The 22,644-nt window shown below is 43.5% G+C and overlaps 2 protein-coding genes and 3 non-coding genes across 5 annotated transcripts; 1 reads left to right on the top strand and 4 right to left on the bottom strand.

Annotated features, from left to right (window-relative positions):
• Positions 1-1,140: 1,140 nt before the first annotated feature.
• RFC4 (replication factor C subunit 4) lies at positions 1,141-13,231 on the top strand. The gene is made up of 10 exons (XM_064720979.1): positions 1,141-1,425; positions 2,000-2,078; positions 6,322-6,401; positions 7,578-7,697; positions 8,563-8,706; positions 8,990-9,110; positions 9,551-9,676; positions 11,228-11,308; positions 12,163-12,279; positions 13,014-13,231. The coding sequence occupies exons 1-10, from the start codon at positions 1,301-1,303 to the stop codon at positions 13,107-13,109; spliced, it is 1,089 nt and encodes a 362-aa protein (XP_064577049.1). The 5' UTR covers positions 1,141-1,300; the 3' UTR covers positions 13,110-13,231.
• Positions 13,232-14,065: 834 nt separating this feature from the next.
• EIF4A2 (eukaryotic translation initiation factor 4A2) lies at positions 14,066-20,989 on the bottom strand. Its single transcript, XM_064720770.1, has 11 exons — positions 20,843-20,989; positions 19,951-19,996; positions 19,732-19,864; positions 19,335-19,474; positions 18,030-18,198; positions 17,744-17,853; positions 17,482-17,625; positions 16,977-17,114; positions 16,600-16,689; positions 16,282-16,361; positions 14,066-14,872 (listed from the first exon to the last, which is right to left on the bottom strand). The coding sequence occupies exons 1-11, from the start codon at positions 20,869-20,871 to the stop codon at positions 14,728-14,730; spliced, it is 1,224 nt and encodes a 407-aa protein (XP_064576840.1). The 5' UTR covers positions 20,872-20,989; the 3' UTR covers positions 14,066-14,727.
• On the bottom strand, positions 16,768-16,895 carry LOC135452003 (small nucleolar RNA SNORA63). The gene has a single exon (XR_010441509.1). It is a non-coding gene; the product is annotated as a small nucleolar RNA SNORA63 (small nucleolar RNA).
• LOC135452011 (small nucleolar RNA SNORA81) lies at positions 17,254-17,434 on the bottom strand. The gene has a single exon (XR_010441517.1). It is a non-coding gene; the product is annotated as a small nucleolar RNA SNORA81 (small nucleolar RNA).
• LOC135452015 (small nucleolar RNA SNORD2) lies at positions 19,551-19,621 on the bottom strand. The gene has a single exon (XR_010441520.1). It is a non-coding gene; the product is annotated as a small nucleolar RNA SNORD2 (small nucleolar RNA).
• Positions 20,990-22,644: the final 1,655 nt, after the last annotated feature.

The following is a 22,644-nucleotide window of genomic DNA, read 5'->3' as shown; positions in this document are numbered from 1 at the left end:
ACAAAACAACTTCAGTAATTATATGTGTGGGCATTTCTTGCTAAGACTACAATCTGGATTTCATTCTTCAACAGAAGAATGCCAGATGAAAGGAAACAACTTATTTAAAATTGCCCAGACACGAATTACAGGTTTGACTCACTGACAGATTTATGTATTTTCAGCCTACATTTTTTCCTACATCTTTTTTTCCAAAGGCTGTTCTTCTGTTGCCATAGAGACCATTTCCAGTCTCTTTTCACTTCCACGGGGTCTATTCTGGGGGATTACTACTGCAGCTTCCCAGGCCACTCTGGCTGTGTCTCGTGCCCAGAAGTAGCCAAGGGAAAACAGTAAAGCAGAACATCTGCAGCCACACAATACAATTCTGCTGGTAGCAGAAATACTTCCATTTTTCTACCCACAAAGCTGGTGTGTAATTGGAAGGATAAGCTACAGCCACCCAGCACATGGAAATGTGGGCGTTCATCACGACTGCCACATCTACCAGGATGTTTTCTCGTCATTTAAAGGGATCTGTCACATCAATCACAGTCCTGAATTTACTTTTTCCCTGGCTTAGCTGTGATGGATGTCATTAGAAATAATGGGAAAACACAAAGGATTGACTTTCGCTTCATTCCCTCACCAATACCCCTGAGCCTGCACACCTGGGGGAGCTGTTTGCACGGCAGCACCGAGGGCCGGAGCGGGTTTGAGCACCGCCGCCCATGAGGGAAATGTCTGTCCCAGGCCAGGCCCCGGCCGGCCTCGGGCCCTCCTGGGTTTCATTTCACTTCACTCGGGGGCGCTTCCAGAGCCCCCAAAGGCACCTCAGCCGTCAGGGGAAGGGAGTAGGCCCTGTCTCAGGAACCCAGCAGGCCCCACTGCACAGAGAGGTCCCTCCTCCCTTGCTCTTGTGCAGCGCTTGTTCTCTAGAGGGGTCTTTTTGTTCATTTCACGCTTGGGGGCCTTTGTGGACAAGGACATTTGTGGGGAAGCACTCAGCAATTGTGGGGCGGCGCGTTCGTGAGGCACCGCCCGCCCCTCGCCCGGCGCGCGCGCCGCCCCCCTCACCCCCCGCCCCTCAGGTACAGGAGCGCGCGCAGCATGACGTCATGCCCGCCCTCCGTCCGGCGCCGCCGCCGCGCTCTGTGATTGGCTCTCGGCGGCCGGAAGCGGCTCCGCCCCCTTGAGCGGGCGAGTTGGCGGGAAGGGCGGCGGGGCCTGAGGGGTCTCTGAGGTCTGAGGGGTCTGTGGCTGACGGGACCGTGAGGGGCCTGGCACAGCCCGGTACAGCCCGGCACGGTCCGGTACGGCCATGCAGGCCTTCCTCAAGGGCCCGGCCTCTATCAGCACCAAGCCCGTCGCTGCCAAAGAAAAGAACGCGGCCGGGAGCAGCGGGGAGGGCAAGAGGACCAAACCCATCCCCTGGGTGGAGAAATAGTAAGGGATGCTCTGGGGCAGTGCGGGCCTGGCCGTGAGGGGGGAGGTTTGCTCTGGAGGGTGTGGAGAGGTAGTTGGTGCATAGCAAAATGGGGTCGCAGGTGTGGGTGTCCCCACCAGGGAGAGCAGCTTCACTTTCCGTGTTCTGGGGGAGCTCCAGGGCTGGGAGGTGCTGTAAGTGCCCTTTGTGGCTCTACTGAATGGGAAATCTTGGCCATGTCAAGCTGTGCTGCTTCATCGCTGTGTTTTGGTGCATGAATGCATTTAATGCTTTGGATTTTTGAGAAGTCTTTATCACAAAGTGGTAAAATATTGCAGTTCTGCTTTTAAAAACATCTCAGACAGGTGTTTACAACAGAAAAAGACAAACAGCTCCCTGGTGAATTAGATCGCTTCACTCATAGAGACCAGAGGCATTAGACTTCCTGTTGTGATTTTGATTTCAACTGCAAAATTCACTGTAATTCTTCAGTAATGGATGTAGTCAGAAGGGGAAATGTTGTTTTTTCTCAATTTCAGCTTTCCTATAAAACTTTGCTAGCTAATATATTTTATTTAATGTCCTTTTATTTAGTCGTCCCAAAAATGTGGATGAAGTTGCATTCCAGGATGAAGTTGTAGCTGTGCTGAAGAAGTCCCTGGAAGGTGCTGATGTAAGTGCAATGACAACATCTACCTAATCAGCATTTTTAAACAGACATTTGTGTCACTGGTAACAAAAATTTCTCTTTTCCCACTCAGCAATGGTCATTTTTACAGTAGCACTTCATGAACAGGCTAAGTGACTTTCTTGTGGTATCCTGTTGTGATATATGTGTAAAGCTTCTTATATTCCCAGTCCTCTGAACACTGTAGAATTGTAAGTTCCATGATGCAGTTTGGAATTTTTCTAGAAAAGCTCAAATAGTAAACTTCTTGTTATTAGTTTCAAACCTGGAAAAGCTTTTGTTGTCTCCACACTGCTACTCCACCAGTACTTGTGACATTCATGTTTAAGACAAGAGGAGAAAGCTTTTCTTTCATAGACAAGTCTGAATTGACTCCTCAACATTTTTAGTGATCTGTCAATGCTTCTGCGAAACTGCTGAACTCTAAAAATTTTGGTTGATGAGAGAAATTTAATTTATAAGTGCCAGATCTACTGCTTGGATAGTGATTCCCAAACTTTTTGGGTTAAAGTTTGTGTGTCCTAAGAGAGTAGATGAGCAGAGCTTTTGTAGTTGCAATTGTTTACTCTTGCACTTCCCTTTGGGTAAAAATGTAGTAAATATTTGGTATGTTTGATGGTTATTTCTTCTAGAACAGCTGATGTGGAGGTGAAGGGGCTGAAGGAAGAAATAAAGTACACAGCCAAGAGATGGCTCTGCTTTTTTCCAAAACTGAGCAATTTCTTCTTCTGTACATACTGAGACTTTTTTTCCTCCTCACCCAGGACAATCCCACTTGTGTCTCAAAAGCTGTCTGTTTTCATGGGCTGCAGTTTTGGTTTGCTCTGGGTGATATGAGTCTGTTTATTTCTGAAAATAATAATTTAATCAAAACTTGCAAACAGACACACCTTATTTGTTTGAGCATATGAAGCCAAAATCAAACAGGTACCACACAACTGTAAAAGATTTGTGCTTCTTTCTTTAGCTCCTTTCTCCATGTTCAGTTTGCTTTGATAATGCTCTTTAGATGTGGCCTTGTCAGGTAATGTTGTACCCCAGAAATCTGTGTTTCAGCAGCCCTGCTGCTGGATTGCAGTATTTATAGAGTTGAGGTAATTAGGAAGGAACTGTTAACAGCAAAGGAGAAATGAGCTGCTGCCACCTATTCTGTCTGGACATATCAGTTGTGTAACATTGCTTAGGTGATGGGTTGGGAAGTTCTATTTTCAGCAACAGTTATTTAAAACCCTGCAGCTTGTGGATCCAGCAGTGTTTCTTGGATTCTGAGCCTGGTGCACTTGTGTTGACTTTTGGCCTCCTGAGCTGAAAAGGCAAATTATAATTCCTCCTTATAGTTAGGGGCTCTGTATTTTGCCATAGCTACCCAAACTCAGCAAGGCATTTGAGAACAAAATCATGCAAGTACTTTAAAATGTTTGTTTGTTTGTTTTTTATGTAGACATTTTTATTAGTTTCTTGAAAGGACTCATTCTGTCAAACAGGCAAAAGTGTAATTGAACTCTGAGGTGGCTCATACTTCAGTAAATCCACATTACTGCAGAGGTTCTTACTGAGTTTGGTGATCTGGTGAGATCAAAGAAACAGCTGTGACAATGCTGTAGGTGTGAGTAATGTGCTTTATTTAAAGCACAGTGCTGGAAATGGAGACTCAGTCCTCTGTCAGTTGGCCTGTGTGTGTGGGCCTTGATTTGGGAGCTGCTAAATGGAGCAGCACTTGTAACTCCCATTAACTAATACAGGACTTGTAACTCACATCTCCATCTGTCAGAGCACACATCATCGTCTTATAAACTGGGGACAGCAGAGTCCAAGGGGCTTTGAACTGGAGAAATGGATTTCTGTCTGCCAGGAGTGTAGATTTGTTGTTGTTATTTGGCAAAGAAACTGAAAACGTTCATGGTATTCTTTAGTTTTCATTTGCTTCATGATACCTTAATAACTAAAAAGAGAGTGTAGGATTATCATTGCAATTTCCATCTTCACTTGTACTGAAACTTCTGGAAAAGCAGCTGAGATTTGCACTATATGAGGTAGCTTTCCAAGAGCAGAGTGATGCCTGCAGGTATCCTGCTTACTCCTGGCAAGCGTGGAAAAATGGATAACCAGATCAGGTTGCAGTTTATTTAAAAATACTGCCACAGTTACATAAAGGATTAGGTTGTGCTTGGTGAAAAGTGGTGTAAATACTTCAGTGAGAAACCAGCATAAATGAGGTTGAAACAGAAACACTGGTAAAGTTGTGGTGTAATGGAATTAGGGAGCATTCTAATTAAAACCTTTTACCTGCTGATGCTTTTTTTGAGGACAGTAGTGTGTGAATTAGCACAGAGACATGAAATTATGAATGCCCTCACAAACATCTACCCTTGCAATGTGCCAGCCTAGCACAGAGATTGGTGAATCTTCAGCTGCCATTCAGTACACTCTCCATCTCTCTGGCTGTCACAGAAGAGGGGGATAATGCTAAACTTAAAAAGGTGTTTGTTAGTAGGGGATGCTGTTTGCTTATTAGCAATTAGAGAAACAAGCAACAATTGATTGGCAGAAAGAGCAGGTAAAACTTGAAATTCATTTATTTACTAGAAATTGATTGAAAATTGAAATTCTTCTATCTCTGCTTGTAGGTAGAGATAGAAGATACATACACAGTTGAGTCTGTGCACTGTCTTGTCTTAGTTGTTAAAACAGGATGTTTGTTACTAAACTGATTTTCTCTATTTCATTTTCTGATTATGGGTTGTGTACTCCTGCATTCTTCTCTGCTCTTTGAATGGTTTTGGTTTTGCTGTTCCCATTCTGTCTGCATTACATGCTATATTCAGCATAGAATTCTCTAATCTAATTTTAGTTGACTCTTTAAAAATAGAATGCTTATTAGGGGCTAGAAAGCAAGTCAGACTGAGAGGTTGGGTTGGAGGGAACTTCTGGATCCTTGTTTTAAGAATGTAGAGGTAGAACATCCCCTATTGTGAAAGACAGCAGTTTTAGAGTGATAATTTATAAAAGTGATTGCTTGAAATAGTAATATAGAAAACTATCACTCCTATGTCAGCTGGAAAGTTTCTTGATTTCAGCCAAAATTCAGTCATGGCTTGTACAAATTTTGTTTATGCCAGCTTTGTTCTTTGTGTATTTATGGAGATCAGTCATATTCCCTCTCAGCTTTTGTTTTGCTGAGCTAACCAAATCAAACTCTTCAAAAAGTCACTTCTCATAAGATAGGCTTTTCACTCCTTTAATCACTTTTCCCAGTTTGGATTCATTATCCTTGTCTAAGGATGACTTGAACTGTGTGCAGCTCATTACCTGTTAGTATTAATAATTTACATCTGCATTGAAAGTGCACAATTCAGACCACCATGTTACACAGGCTTATACTGCTCCTCTGACAGACAAAATAAAATCAGCCTATTATCAGTTTCATTCCACCTAATGAATTTCAGATATTTTGCAGGTACTTTGCTATGTTCTCAAATTGAGAGATATTTTTGCTTTGTGCTGCTAAATGTCATCCTAAAATTATTGCTGCAGTCTTTGCTGTGCTGCTCTGATCTCCCTGTGTCAGCATATCTCCTTAACGCACTTGTGTTTTTCATGCTGAGGTCATTAATTAAATTATTTCAAAGATCAATTGACCTCATTTCTTTAAGAAATGCCCGCGGTCTCCTTTGCCAGCGGCTGGGATGTGCGCAGGAGTTTGCCGGGCCGGGAGTGGGTGGCGCTGTCCCCTGGTGGCCCCGTGGCTGTGTCAGCGCTGCCCCTGCTCCCTGCAGTGCTCTCGGTGGCAGCACAGAGCCCTCGGCCTGGCCGGGCAGCCGAGAAAGCAAAGGATGGTTTCATCTGCACTGCTGCTATTGCCCAGGCTGTTTTAGGGCCATTCTTGGATAAATTTGGCTGTCACTGCAGTCAGAACAGTAGGCTCTGTAGGTTTAGTGATCTCAGACATGCCCTGGAGTGTATATATAAAAATAAATATAGATTGGAATATCAGTTTGAATAGAACATGGGATGGTGCCACAATTAACACTTGTTCATACTGCACTATAAACAGCAACTGGTTGTCCTCCTTTAGAGACCAAAAGAGAAAGACTTGCCATTATTTACTGTGAGGAAGAGACAGTTGTTGTTCTGTTAGGTGCTCAGATTGTCAGCAGGTTTTCCTGTTAGTGGATATTTTTTTAATTTCCTTTTCCCTTTTCTTACAAATGATGCCTTGCTGTTTCAGCTTCCCAATCTGTTGTTCTATGGCCCACCTGGAACTGGAAAGACTTCCACTATTTTAGCAGCTGCTAGAGAACTGTTTGGGTAAGCTGGAATCAAGTTGCTTCAGTGTAATCAACTCTCACATGTCTCCTAATCCTGTGGTGAAGTGCCTCTGGTCATAGCCTGCTCTTAGGTAGTTCCCAGCACTTTTTCAGGAATATCTTTGTATTCTAATTCAGCTCTAACATAAGATTTCTTTCTCATTTGTCCTGTCACAAGTCACCAATTCCTGCTGCCAGTATGGACTTCAGATTGGCAGCCATGTAACCCCCTAACAAAGACTATGGAAAGAATGTGGTTTGCATATGATTTACTGAACTTTGTAAAGGAATTCCAATTTTTATGGCTTATTTAGTAAATTGTAAATATAGTAAATATAGCTGCACATAGATCTCAAAGTGCTTCATAAAATGTCTGACTTTTAATCTCTCTGTTATGCACCATTGAATTGTGTCTGGAAAGTAGTATTGGGACTCAGACTAAAATTCAGCATGTATACATTAATTAATTCACTTGTAGCACTTGGGAGTTTTTGAGTAGTAAATTCAGTGATCTGTAAGCAAAAGATGGATGAAAAGCTGGTTTGATGTTATGATCAAATGTAATGCTGAATTTAATACCTCCCCCATCCCATTTGTCATTTTTAATCTTTGACTCACTGTTTTTTGAAGAGAGCCACTTCTACTTCAGTAGGAGGAAGACAACTCCATATTGTGGATCCATTTTAATTCTCAGGATTTAAAATCCAGTGTATTAATTGTTGCTTTGTTTTTTTAAATGAAGTATAGTACTGCAGGTGAATACTGCATGTCTTATACTTTCTGGATATTTCATTCTGGTAGTACTGCTCGTGACTGCATTGTGGCATTTTACTTGTAATTTCACATTGCTCAGGGGCTGTGAGTAAAAAGGCATGTAACATAGTGCTCTGAACATATGAGCCCAACTTCCTGCCTTTTTTTTTTTCTTCCTGGTTAACTGATATAATTTTATACTTCATTGTTTTCTGTAACCCGGGAGGAGATTCTAAAAATATCTAATGGAAATTCATACTTAACATTTTATGATCTCAACTGGAGTGTCTTTTAACAATGTTATTTAGTAATGCTGATAAAAATAATCCCTGCCATTCAAAACAGCCAGAAGGGTTGTTGTTATATTTTATAACATATCATTACAGGGGTTAGCTGCTAACATGTTGCAATAAAAATTTTGCAGGGCTGATTTATTCCGGCAGAGAGTCCTTGAGCTGAATGCTTCTGATGAGCGTGGGATACAAGTGATCCGCGAGAAAGTGAAGGCTTTTGCTCAGCTGACGGCCTCTGGAAGCCGTTCAGAGTGAGTGCTGCATCAAACCCCTCCTGCTCAGGACAAAGCATGTGGTTGTTTTTGTTTCTATTATAAATGATGGCTCAGCAGTGCCCAGAAGTTGGCAAAACACAGTGCTTTGGCTGAGCTTTTACTTCATGGAATTTCACATTGGGGGTTGGAATACCCAGGAGGATTTTTACTGTTGCTGTTATCATTGGAGGCAGACAGCAAAAACTCCACAAGGTCAAGACTTCTGGGTTTGGGCACATGTTGTTGCCTTTGCTGATGTTGTCTGACTACCATAGAAAAAATTCTTTGGGTAAATTGTGTCAGAAGTTACTTCCCTTGTCCTTCTAATCTGCAGGAATTTCTACAACATGGGTGTTGGTTTCTGAAAGGATTCTGCTGTTAGGTGATGGGAAGCTCAGTGCAGGTCAAGCCATGTGTATGGACTGTGGAAAGCAGCAGGAACAAACTGCATGCCAAGAGAGCCTGACTGATTCCAGTGCAGTACTGTGTGCTGGAATCAGTCTGTGGAGTGTTCTTGGGAGTTCAGGGAATCAGGGAGCCTGTAAAAAGAGATCCATAAGGTGTCAAAAGAAGCATCTTACAGTAAGAGTATGTATTTTAGAGGACTTTTGCAGTATGCAAGTGTTGGTCTTTTTATGGTAACTCAGTCCCTGCCTTTATTTAAAATATTAGTCTTTAATCTAAAAATCAATGAAATCTTTTAAAAAGATTGAACCTCTGAATCTGTTCTATTTTTCAAGGATACATGCTTAAGTAAAATATTACTTGCTATTTGCAGGGATTTTTCTGTGTATGTTTTTAATTTTTTTTTCCTTTGTCTGTACATTTCCTGTTTGCTGAATAACAGATTTCTAATTTTCAGTGGTAAAATGTGTCCTCCTTTTAAAATTGTGATCCTGGATGAAGCAGACTCCATGACTTCAGCAGCCCAGGCAGCCTTAAGACGCACAATGGAAAAAGAATCCAAAACAACACGTTTCTGTCTTATCTGTAACTACATCAGCAGGTACACCTGGAATTGGTGCTTATTTGGATTTGCTGTCTGGTCTGTAGTCTCTTTTTTATTTTTTCCCTGCTTAAAAGTTGATATCTAATTTCATACTTTTCAGTTAATAGAGATGTCACTATATGCATGCAAGCCTGAAACAACACTCAGATTCCACTTAATTTTTACAATGTTGCAGTTTTATTTAAACCTTAAGGTATTTTAAACCTTTTCTGCCTTTGTTGGCTTTGTCTGTGAGAACTTGACCCACACATTCTTTACCCCTGTCCTTCCTTTCTTTCAGAATAATTGAACCTTTAACGTCTCGATGCTCCAAATTCCGCTTCAAGCCTTTGTCTGACAGCATCCAGCAGCAGAGGCTGTTGGATGTTTCTGAGAAGGAAAATGTGAAAATCAGTAATGAGGTAACTTTGTGGTTGCCATGTAATTTTACTGCTTAATCCAGTGCATAATTGCATGGCAGCAGAAGAGGCCAAGTCAGCATACTTTTCCAGGCTGCTCAATTGTATGAAATAAAATATATAAACTCATTTATTCTCTATCCATAGATGAGATGAATTTAAAGTCGTCCTAAAACCAAAGAAATATCCACCAGAGAAAACTGAAGACAAACTGTAGGGCTTTTTTTTCTCTGCTGAGTGTACTGGCAGAGAACTGTGCTTCTTTCTCAAACTGCCAGCACACATTTGTGTTAGTGGAGAGGTTGTTTTGTAACTTGTGTATTGTGCTTGGCTCAGACAATCTGCTTTCTGCACTACTTGGTGTTTTAAAGTAACTGCTGAAAAAAGTGTATTAGATTTTAATTAACAGTGAACACTTAGCATTTTCTGACATCATTTTTCAGGCAGTGTCATACCTGGTTAAAGTGTCAGAAGGGGACTTGAGAAAAGCAATTACTTTTCTTCAAAGTGCCACTCGCCTAATGGGTGGGAAGGAGATCACAGAGAAGATAATCACTGAAATTGCTGGGGTAAGCTGTGCCTTACAGTTTCTCCTGGAATTACTCTGAAAAGCATTTTTCCTATCTCTATCTGCCATTGCTCAAATTTTGTTTAAAAAATAGTTTTATACTCACTAGTATTGCAGCATGGTAATAATGCACTAAGACTGCCTGATTCTGTACACATTACATAGCAGGTTTCTGGCAATTTCTTCTGTAAATCATGGAAACCTGTAAAAACAGTCTTATAATTCAAACTGAAGTTGAAATAATCTGCTCATAAATGCAAACTGTGGGTTGGTTTTTTTTTGTGGGAGAGTAGATTAGAACTGTTTTTGGTGCTTTTCTGTACGTGTGTGTAGAAGTAGAGATCATTGCAATATTGGTTTGGAAGCACCACGGGGAAATGACTTTCAGTAGCAGCTCATTTTCACCTTAATGTTCACAGTGACAGTGACAAGGATCTGTGTGACTCCTGCTTTTTAATGAAACAGCAGAGGTTTGTTCTAGAATGACATGGGTAATACTGAGAGGCACAGGAGAAACCTGAGAGAAAATGCATTTAATAAAACTTGTGTGAAGGTGTTCCTATAGCAACAAAACACCCCTGAAGAAGGAGAAGTGAGATTAGGAGCTGAGGAGCTGAAAAATAGATGGGCCTTAATGATGGACACACTTCCCATGAAGGTGCTGCCATCATAGCTCATTGTAGGGGTTGGGAGGTTCTGACTTTGATGAAACCAGAGGCAATTGCTGCTTTGCAGAGTTTACAGAACAATTTTAAACCATTTTCACAGTTTTGTGCATCTGTAAACCAGCTAGTATCTGAATAGATACCAAACATCTGAAACCTGGCAGAAATTGACTGTAGTGGTTGGAAAGAGAAGAATGACTTTCCATTATTGAATGAATAATGCTCATTTAAAGCAAGGGAACCCAACTTTACATCTCCATAAAAACTTGAAGTTCTTGGTCATTCACAACTTCTGTGACCCTGGAGTGACCTTAGGACAAAAGCTTCATAAAGAAGCTTTGAAACCAAACTGTCCAGGCACTCAACTGACAGGGATGACAATGAGTGAAGGGGGAAAGGGGCAGCTCTTCTCTGCTCAGAGTGACATAATGGCATCTGTCAACTTTTTTCCTTCTGATTTATTGTCTAATCTTGTTCCATTGGGCATTTTTTGGATGATATTGGTTTGTCACTGGAAATAAAATCTATTTGCTGTGTTGTTTAGATGTAGAATGGTACAGAAAGCATTAGCTGATCTAACTGTTGAAGAATGTCCTCCTCTTAGTCAGTGTCCTGAATAAGCAGTTGGATTTAGGAAGGTGACTTTGACAGTCTATTGTCATGATGTGGTTTTTGTTTTAATATCACCAGTAAAGGAAAAATATCACAGCCTAGTTTTCACTTTTAAAATTTATTTAGTCTGTCCCATATACTTGCTAGAAGTGGATGGGTGTGTAGAGGAATAAAATCCTGAAATGCCTTCTGCCATGAACACTTTGTTATTGTAAGCATCAACACCAATTTCAAGTTTACAAAGTTGAAATTATAAATGTCACTTCTTGTTACAGGTAATCCCTAAAGAAGCAATTGATGAGCTGCTCTTGGGCTGCCAGAGTGGTTCCTTTGAGAAACTGGAAGCACTGGCAAAGGTAGAGTTCTCTTAGTGCTTAGCCTGGCTATTTCTCTCAGTCAAGGCCCTGTGAATCCTTTGTTGCCAGGCTGTGGCTGAGGAACATTTGGCCTCAGTCAGTTTGGATGCACATTTGGGAAGTGTCTTGTACCAGTCAGGACTCCCAGTCTTTCCCTTCTGAGGAAGAGCTGTCAAAGTTGCAAATAAATTTCCCTACCAATGTGATTCTGGCTTTCTCCTGGGTTAAACTGATGTAGATCTGTTCAGCTGAACAGAAAAATAAGGTTGCACCAATGATGTTTCTATTTTCATAAACTTCTCTCTTCCCAAATAGCTTCACTGACCGTTGTTCTCAATACTTGACATTTTTGTAACTGGGCACTACTTATTTTTTTTTTTAAGCTGTCTTTAGTTGCCATGGGTTTTATTTTATTAAAAAAGCTTTGGCCTTACAGATCTCTCAATTCCTGAGACTAGCAGTGACCAGATGAAGAAAATAAATCCTAAGTAGGTGGCCCTTTAAAATGTGAAGGCTGTGGAACTGCCATCTGATGCTGTGGATGCCAAGCTCTCCTAATTTTAGAATAGGATTGGACAGGTTCAGTGGAGGTTGTTAAATGCTTTAAATGTCTCATAAAATTTCTGAGATGTGAATTGTCAGAAGCTGGAAGAACGTTTGGACAGAACTGCTGCTCTGTGCCTGCCTTGCTCGTGCAGCCTGTCCCTGCTGGGCTCTGAATCCTCTGCAATGTACAGGTTCCACACTAAAATGCAGTGCAGTCTCTCAGTTCAGACAGAATTTTTCAAGATTATCTTTCAGTTTATGGTGTTTCTGCTGCTGAATTACTGCCATTTTCCTCTCTCCCTGTGCAGAATCTCATCAATGAGGGGTTTGCTGTTGCTCAGCTTGTAAACCAGCTGCATGACACCATCGTGGAGAGTGAGGATTACAGCGACAAGCAGAAATCTGCCATAGTTGAGAAACTTGCAGTAAGTCTAACTTGAGTTAAAAAAACCAAAACTCATTAATCTCTACAGATTGATTTTTGTTTGCACAGTCTCTCCCAAGAACCACATGGTGATTTTTCTTGTTCTGAATATTTCTTGGTAGAATGTAAACTTCTGTCCTGAGAAATTTCACAAGAAGGAGTTGAAACCTATTTAAGTGAATTTTTATCCATATTATGTTATTCTAGTGAATTCGATCAAGAGGTTTGTGGGTTTGATTGTTTTGGGTTTTTTAATATAACATGGAAGGGAAAATTAAGATGAGAATAAGTCAGACAAGTCAGCACTTAAAAAAATACTTAGGAGATGCAAAATGCAAGGTTTTGTTCTGGTGAATAAAATATGCCTTTCCAAAAAAGAGAAGATTCATTAACTTGCTCCACTTTTGATGAAGAAGGAAAGGCAGCTGTGGTGGAGGTTTTGCCTGAGTGACTGCAGCCAGGCAGGTGCTGTGGATGCCTGCAGTGCTGCTGCTGGCAGGGCCAGTGCCACACCCCTCTGTGGATGGAGCTTTCACTGGGGGCCTCCTCTAGGAGGTGGGATGGGGGCTGAGAGCTCAGGGCTCCCAGTCCAGCTGCAGGGGGTGTGATGTGGAGAAATCCGTGTAGAGTAAGACAACAGCTGGCAAACCTCTTGTTCTCCACTGTACTCCAAGACACAGCTGCCTTGAGCATGGCCATTTTCAGAGGGTTTTCCCTTCCCTGTTCCCTCTGCAGGAAGTGGACAAATGCCTGGCAGACGGTGCTGATGAATTCCTGCAGCTGATGAGTCTCTGTGCCCTTGTGATGCAGCAGCTCACACAGAACATCTGACTCCTCCAGCACCCTTTGTTCAGGGGTGGCTGGGGCTCTCACAGCAGGGACCTGTGTACTTTTGTACTTTTTTGGGTGGTTTTTTTGCAATAAAAGGACTGCACTGCAGTTGAAAAACCTGAGGCTGGAGTATTTAATTCAATTTTTTTACACTGGTAAAGAGCACAGGGGTGTGTAATGCTCCTAGTGTGCAGTTCCTTGTTGTGCAATGCAAGCAAATTCTCAGAAGTGAGCATATCCATACCAAAGTCTTCATCAGCTGCAAGCAGAGACACAAGGATTAGTCCTTGTAGCCTATATTGGCTGGGCAAAATGATCACATCCCTGTAGGACACAGCTTCAGGCTCAACCCAGCCCACACCTCCACCATCTTGCATCTATCTGATGATCCTTTAGGATTAAACATAGCAAAAATCACTTTACTAGCAAACATATTGCAAGTTTTATTCCATTCAAGCTCTCAAAAAAAAGGTACAGCAAAGGGTAGGTCATGTTCTGAAGGTGTCACTTAGGATTCCTTGTCATCTCACTCTGTTCTTGCTCACAAGCCATTTTAAAGCTGTGACCTGGATGAGCATCTTTGGGAACACTTTCAGAGGTGCTGTTTTGACCACCTGTCCTTCCTTCCTGAATGACTTGGGAAAAAAAAAATACCTTTGGACAGGCATGAAGCATGAATGATGCAGTGCAGAGCTTCTTCATCAAGCCAGCACCAATTATTAAGCGAGCCATTTTCTACACTGATGAAGGGGTGTTTCAGTTTTAAGGACACAGGTGCAGCATGCCAGAACCACACTAGCACTTGGGAGTCCAGAACCACCCCTGCAATTAATGACAGTACAGGAGCTGTGGGCACAAGGCTGCAGCAGCTGCCACCTTCAGCTCCCACCCTGAGACAGTGCAGTCCCTGCTGTCACCCTCCCCTCAACCCAAGAAGCAATTATTTACAATTTAAGTGAATATAGAAGTATTTTATTGAACATTCAAACTTCATTAAGACATGTGCAATATGGCAAATTTTACTGGGTTTAACCCTAACTAAGACAATAGTATGATTGCTTGCTTGCTGGGGCTTAGCAACAGGGTCCAGATCACACTTACCACTAATTAAATACTTTATTGAATAAATACATATGAAACAAAAATGCATTTTAATGCTCTTATAAAAGTTTAGAGATTTTGAAAGGCCTTTCCAATTTAATCTGAGGTGTAAGTACATACAATAAAGGAAGGTAGGCTAGTTTAACATAATTGGCTGACTTTATACAGCACTTATATCTTTTAGTCCATAAGTAAATTATTAAATGATAAAGAACATCTAATACAACCACTTCTATGGAACTAGGAAATAAATTTCTAATAAAGAAAAAATTTACAGACCCCATGACTTTCCACCCAACCCCAACAGTCTAACCCTAAAGTGGACAAAGCCAATGGCCTTCCCCACAAGAGCTCACGACAGAAAGTCGCTTCTCTTATCAAAAATCTGTATTTCTGATCCGTAATGAGCATTGAGACAAGATTCAATATATCCCCAAAGAAAGAAGCACAATGCGCGTTGTGAATCGCCTATTCAGCAACAGCGAGCACTGGATTCACAACCACCTCATCCCGGGGATTAAATGAGATCAGCCACATTCATCGGCATCTCCTCCACTGTAGTATTGTAGAAAGTCTCAATGTCTCGCAGGATCCTCTTGTCCTCTTCAGTGACAAAATTGATAGCCACACCTTTTCTGCCAAAACGGCCACCCCGGCCAATTCTGCACAAAAAGAAAACACATTTACACTCCAGTTAACCTCACCCATCTGCTTTACATGTCTGCAAGATCCATTCTTGACTGCTGCTCTTATCTGCCACTGGCCAGTCTATGCTGCCACCCAAGTCACATCTGGTCAGGAAAACCAGCAGCTGGTGCCAGCAGCACAGCAGGTCCATTCCGTGGCAGGCAGCAGGGCACACATGGTTACTCGTTGGCTGCAAAGTAAGATCTTGATTTAATGCCTGGTGCTGTGTTCTGAAGTCCTGGGTCAGCCTCTCTCCCCTCTGTTCAGCTATGCACCCACCCCTCATGCATTCACTCCCAGCACAGAGCACACGCTGTTGTTTAACAATCAGACTGTTACCAAGTTAATCCAGTAACATGGAACAGCACACTTAATTTCAGAATTTAAATTCAACCTCTTTCCAGTGGGAAAACTTAGGATTTGTTGGTTTCCTTTAGAGAGTAAATCGAAGCTCAACGTTTGTGTTGAAGCCCACATCAGTCACTGACGCATCAGTGCATGCGGTTTAGTTACACCCACCGTGAGCTACACCTTCCTACAAACTGCACAATAGAGCACCTTGCCAGCACGAGCTAAATTCACAGAAAGGGCTCACAAAACTTAGGGGATAATCGTGACAAAATAAATAAATAAATACCAACTCGCTCTTTATTCAAACTGTGCCGCTTACGAATCCACGTCCTAAATTACGTCAACGTCGTTTCTGAGCACCATCTTGTGTCATCAACTGCTGCTATCGACTCCTGTATTTTTTTACATCAAGTAACAAAGCACAGTTTACTTCATTTAGGGACAGTCACTAGAAGCAGTTAACTAAACCTAGGGAGACAAACTGGAATTGCTGCCAGAAGACACCACAGAGAAGAATCCCGCTAAGGAGCCACCAAGAGCAAACATGGCACACACAACATGGGCACAGCTGAACCTCCACAAGCAAAGGCAGCCCTACAAGCTGGGAGTAAGTAAGGTCTGTCTTGTCACTGAGCAGCAGCAACTCCAGATCAGCCAGAACCCAGACCAAGCTGACCCTGCTGTCAAGATGCTGCACCACTAACAGTGTCACACTAATATGTCACAGCCTACATGACAAGAGGCACATCAGTTGCTGGTATTTTCCCCATAACTCCAAGGTTCATCACTGAACCTGTTACACATCTAAGTTTTCCCACTGCTTTAAGTGTTCAAAAGTTCTGCTCCTCCCTGTTTCAGAACCACTGCTGTGCAAGGCAGGGCTTTTAGAAAGCCAATCCACAAGTGGCTGCATTCCCTGCTAGCTCTGAGAAGTCCATGCATGGATGCTAACAGCTCTGGTTTGGTGAGGAGGGTGTGTGCCAGTGCCCATCCAGCCCAGCACAGGGACTGACAGGGGGCAGAGCCAACTGACCTGTGAATGTAATTCTCACGATTGGTCGGCAGGTCGTAATTGATAACCAGGGACACTTGCTGCACATCAATGCCACGAGCCTGCAAAGCAACACCAAGTCTTTAATGCACGTTAGGGGCTATTTTCAAACTTATCCATCTCAGGCTTTTGTCAACCACATCATTAGTTATGAACTACAACTGTGTAGTCCATAGTGGAGCATGGTCTTTGCTGTTCCAAAAAGCTCCCAGCAGTTCAGGTTACAAAAACCATCACTCAATTATGAAGCTTTTGGGACAAGGCTGTAACAGAACACATTCAATGAAAGACAGTGCTCACCAGCAAGTCAGTAGTGATCAGGACACGGCTGGACCCTGATCTAAACTCTCTCATGATAACATCCCGTTCCTTCTGGTCCATGTCACCATGCTGGGGAGTTAAAACAAAAAGCTGCAATTAGTACAGTTCCAATGCTCCAAACCAGAATATTCTTCAAAGAACAAAGGCATGTATGAATCCCAGCGTCCCTACCTGCTGTGGGAACGAAGCAGGTAGGGATAGAAAGGAAACACTTTACTTTAAGCAGGGGGAACGATAATACAGCACTGCACAGCTATATTATAACTTTCCTGCTTCTCACTGATATCCCCTCCTCACCAGTTCTTCTCCAGTAAATACACAGCATTTCAGAAGTGATTTGAAGTAGCAATTCTTACCAGAGCTGAGACTGTGAAGTCCCTGGCATGCATTTTCTCCGTAAGCCAGTCTACTTTTCTCCTTGTATTCAGGAAAATAACAGCCTGTGTAATGGTCAGTGTCTCATACAAATCACAGAGAGTATCCAGCTTCCATTCCTGAGCAGAACAAAGATCATCAGGAAACATGACACAGGTTCAGTACATAACACAACTTGAAGCAAGCAACAGAACTCCAATACAACAATCAATTAAGCCTGCTTTGGCACACAACTACATTCAACTAAGTTTTTGTGTCAATTGTTGCACCAAATCTTCAGACACAGGACACTGGACATTAAGAAAGAGGTCCACCCTAGTCCTTTTGGATCTAGTGCATAGTTTTTCTTCTTCTTGCATTTACTCTACTAGCATTATTGCAGAAACTAAAGCTCAGCCTTGGTTTCCGCAATTTTAGCACAGTGCTTTAACAAGAAGGTAAGAGAACCCAACTCCTCCTGCCACAGCGAGTATAACCAGTACCAACCTCTCTCTCAACGTTAATGTAGAACTGCTTGATACCCTCCAGAGTCAGTTCTTCCTTCTTCACCAAAATACGGATGGGATCTCTCATGAACTTTTTGGTCACTTCCAACACATCCATTGGCATTGTAGCTGACAGCAGCACAACCTAAAATACATTACTCTATGTTAGCACATACCCCGCAGTTAGCAATGTACAATTCAATTCTCAGCCACACCATAAGCAAAGCTGCATGCATCACTTCACCACGTCAAAGCTTTTTTACCTGGATGTTTGTGCTTAGTTTTTGAAAGATCTCATAAATTTGATCCTTAAATCCACGGCTCAACATTTCATCAGCTTCATCCAGAACAAACATTTTGATCCATTTTGGTGCTGTTGGAAAAAGAGATGCATCCCATGAAGTTTCACAAATACACAATCCTTAAAGAAGAACATCATGCTTCTGTACTACTAAACTTTCAACACAACTCAAGTACACTAAAGCTCTTAGTGGCTATGAGGCTTTCACTAAGATTGATCAGCAAGGGCACAATGAGGTTCATACTCACACAGATAGCGCCTGTTCAACATATCAAACACACGCCCTGGAGTTCCCACCACGATGTGAGGAGCCTCAGCCTGCAGCTTCTGCATCTCATTGCGCACATTTGTGCCACCAATGCAAGCGTGGCATGTTGCTCCCATGTAGTCTCCAAGGGCCAGGATTACCTTCTGAATCTAAAATAGAACCTTCCATTAGCAGCTTGTAGGACAATAAAGCTTAAGCCCCATTATCACTGGCTTTTATGGACTTTGGAAGCCAAGACACTAAATAAGGACTATGGAGCTCTTGGAACTGAGAGCTGCTAAAAAAACCTGCCCAACTCGACATAACTCAAGTTGCTAACTAGAAGCCAGAGGAACAGTTAAGTTACCTTTTTTTTTAACTGGCTGAACTTGCTGATTGAGTGACTGCCATGAGACAATTACTAAGCTGAGAGCAGGGCCACCAGAAGTGAGCTCAAGCTCTCAGGTGGTGCTCAGGCCTGCATGTAAAGCACTTGGACACTCTTCAGTGAACTCTCTCCAATGGCACCACTACCAGCCAGATTTCAAAACAAATCTCACCTAAACAGCTTTAGAGTAGAACAAAGGCTTAACATTCTGCTACAGGCCCTTATTCCATTTATTTTGTTTTCTGTCTGATTTAGTATGTTTAGCTTTACCTTGAAGAACTGTCACATTGCACTGGCATTTCAGTACAGTATAGTTGAAAATGACAGTAAGTTTTCTACTTCAGAGTTGGTTCAACATCGTACTTCAAGACCCTTCATTACTGACAGTTAATCTAAATATTCAAGTATTCTGAAAGTTATTACCACACACCCACTTAGCATAACAGAACACCAAGCCTTGAAGGTGGAAGACATGCAATTATATTGTCAGGAAAACATACAAAGCAACAAAACCATTTAAGTAACTAAATGTGCACTGCAGTTTTCATGTTGCACAACTGCATTGAAGTTTAAACAGCTTCCCAGCAAGTGTATTTTTTATTTCCACTCAGAACACTGTGCTTTAGTAATTGTGTTTTTCTGCTGAAGATGCTCCCTCCATTTAACACACAGCACAGCAGCTGCCTCCTGCACCAGCACACCTTCCATGTTTATCAACTCAGCTCTTCAAGGAGGCAGAAGACTTGTGGGACAGAAGGCAGTTTGTATCCCCCATTATTGGGCACAAAAAGGGTTCTGAATGGATATTCATTGCAGCCCCTCAAGAAGTCGGGTAATGTTGTCTCACAGTTGTGAAACCTGAAACCTATGCAACACACAAAGTTTTTTTGTTTGTTTTTTAAACTACACTATCAATACCTGTTGAGCCAGTTCTCTGGTAGGGGCCAATACTAGTGCCTGGGACTCCTTGAGATCAATCTCCAACTGCTGCAGGATGGAAATAGCAAATGTGGCTGTCTTGCCAGTACCTGACTGAGCTTGAGCAATCACATCATACCCTAAAAAAAGTAGGATACACATTTACTGCTCCCACACGGGTCAATCACATTAGTTTTACTTAATTCCCCTTGAAGTAAGTGATCAGTACTAAAGAGGTCTCTCCATTTCAGGTCAGTCCCGAAAGATGGTGTACCATCATATCACTTGTTCAATGAAGATTGAAATTAGTTATTACTGCACACTAATGAAACAATGTATGCATTTCACAATGCTTTCTTAATTATCTGATGTTGATATTAATGAATCTACTGCATACCTTTGATGCATGGAATAATAGCTCTCTGCTGAATAGCTGAAGGCTTCTCAAAACCATACGCATAAATGCCCCTTAGAAGGGATTCTTTTAAATTCATATCATCGAAATTGTCAACAATCTCATTCCAATTGCTCTGTAATAAAGAATTAAAAAAAAAAATAAATCCAATACCCCTGTCCACCAGCGATTAAATTCTCAGGTCACTTCGTAAGTGCTCACCTCGATGACACCATCGGGCTCCATTCCCTCTGGGCCGCCATGGTCTCTGCCATTAAAGAAAACACGTTGTTAGCACAAGAGCCACCACCACGCAACAGCGAGCTGACGTGTCGGCTAAGACAGCGGCGGGAGCCGTGACAGATCATTCCAGCAGGTGCTCTGAGCTGCTGCCAATGGCCAGACTCGTGCCCCCGTTCCGCAGTGTCCCGAAGCCGGTGCCCACCTCCCGGGGCCGCGGCCATGGGCGCACCGAGCGCGCGCTCCCGCGGCGGCGCGGGGGGAAAGGGGGGGGCGGGCGCGCTCCCGGCGCTGCAGCGGATTCCCCCCGCCCCGCCCCGCCGGGAACTCTCGCGAGAGCTCCACCCCTGGGATTGCGCAAACCGGGCGCTGCGGGCGGACGGCGCCGGGCGATCGCCCGGGGGGGGCCTCCCCCTCCCCCCGCCAAAAAAAATATAATGGTCTCGCGCTCAGCGCGGCCCGAAAACCCGGGGCGAAGCAATGGCGAGAGGGAGAATAGAATGTCGAGAAAAAAAGAAATCCACGGAAAGACATTTAAATATTAAAGCTACAACACGGCCGTACACGAAATAATTTCGAAAAAGTCCTTTCTAGGGCTGACTTGATTGCTAAGAAAGCCAGTAACGAAAATCGAGCCCCGAGGACTAGAGCTAAAACCGTTTGTGAACCGCGAGCAAGGGGAGCGCAGGGACAGAAACGTCTAGAACGGGAGGGGCCAGGGCGCAGGGCTGATTGAGCACAGCGCCCTGCCTCCCCCAGGGCCCCCCGGCTCCCACCCCCTCCACCCTCTTTCGACTTTTTCCTCTCTCCCTGGCCGCCCCCGCATAACCCACGAAGCCCCCGAACCTGGAAAGAGCCCAGGCCCTCGCCATACCTGCTATAATCCGCGGAGCCCCCTGACATGTTCCGATCACCAGCTCTGTCCTCAACTGAAAAGGCAAGCCCTCCGCGGCGCCCGCCTTATATACCCGCCCTGCTGCCGGACTCGTTGCGCTCTGCTCTGCGCATGGATATTCACCTTACACCACGCGCAAAAAAGCAAGAATCCCTCCAGTTTAAGCCCTGTATCCCAAGAGATTCCCGTCACGCGACTTTTTCAGTTAATCCAAACTTGTGTATGAACCTCTGGGGTCTAAGAGGCTACGTGGAACATAGAACTACTTTTTCTGTCGGATCGCGGAAGGATATTGCACCATTGAGTGCGTCACAGCGCCCCACTCCTTCCTCCCTCTGCCTCCCCTTCCCCCCCGCGTGCACGGGGTTTCCCGTCCGGTCCCTGCTGCAGCGCGGGGCGGGAGGGGGAATGGCGGCGCCGCTTGGCCGGGCTGAGGGCACGGCGAGCAGCCCCTTTTCCTGGTCGCATTTTGCCCATCGTGTTGGTTGTTTTTAAAGCCCTGGAGTCGGCGGGGGGGTAACAGGAGAGAGAAAGAGGCTTCCTCAGGCGGGGGCTGGCGGTCGCGCATCCGCCCCATCCTCACACAGAAATGGCTCCCGCCTCCTCCTCCTCCCTGGCAGGCGGAACACACCCCGAGCTCTCCCCCTGCGCTCCCGCAGCCGGGGCAGCGCTGCTCCTGAGGGGGCAGCGCTGGGAGCTCCCGGAGAGGCCCTGAGGCAGGGGGGCGATGGAGGCGCCTCTGAGGGCTCCTCGGCCCCGGCTCACACCCAGTGCAGGCCCGCGGGCCCGGGGCTGCATCCCCGGACTTGTCCCTGGCGCTGAGGGTGGATCATTCCTGAAGGGGATGCGGGAGTGTTTGTAGGACACAGGTTAGGTGGTCCACGGCGTGCTGCCGAAAGCACGGTGCTGTGATGTGCTGCAGATTGCAGTACACGAAAAAACCTGGCAAGAATGATTTAAAGGTTAGTGCAGTCCAAAATAAAGCACTAAGAGAACTGTTACTGTGCAAACCGATTGCATGATCATGCCCAACGCTTTCTACTGTGGCAGAAAAAATATCGATCATTTTAATGGTCGTATCAGCTTTCACAATAATCTAATCTATTAATCAGTATTTCTTATGGTGGCAAGTAATATCAATTATAAGTGATAATTTTGTGCCACCTTTGTATGGTTTATGTGTATCACTTTGCAGTCTGTTTCCATAGTGATTATATATGAAGAAATGGAGGCAGTGCTTGAAAAACTCAACCCTTTATTTGTCTAGAATATTGTAAATTGTCCAGAACCATCTAGAATATCCAAAAAGGGAACCTCTCAAAGACTGTGTATACCTTAAATCTTCCCATGGTAGCATCTGCTGGGGCAATATTATCTGTAGAAATATTACAACCTACCACTATCCCAGCAAAATTATATAAATGCAGCTCCACTGTCAGCCTATCCTAATGCTCTCAAGTTCTTTCTGTCCACCCCTGCTGGGTAGAAAATATTGAGGATATTTCTTGTTTGCAGTTCAGCTAGACACACAACAATAGCTAGAGGCCTTTTAAATGAATGATGCCAGTTTGTGTGGACTATTAACCTCTGGTTGAAAAACAAACAGGATGGACTGAAGAAAGAATGTGAACACAGTTTTGGGCTAGCACAGTTGGATTTCCCACTGCATTAAAAGTGATTTGAGTCTAAATGGAGAAATAACACTACTGAATATTTGTTAAGGATCTTGACTATTTATCAGGAAAATTGTTGAATTTAGATGACTATTTTTATTCAAGCAC

This window comes from Zonotrichia leucophrys, chromosome 9, assembly GCF_028769735.1.
Source record: "Zonotrichia leucophrys gambelii isolate GWCS_2022_RI chromosome 9, RI_Zleu_2.0, whole genome shotgun sequence".
Taxonomy (NCBI): Eukaryota; Metazoa; Chordata; class Aves; order Passeriformes; family Passerellidae; genus Zonotrichia; species Zonotrichia leucophrys.
This window is presented reverse-complemented; position numbering and strand designations above follow the sequence as displayed.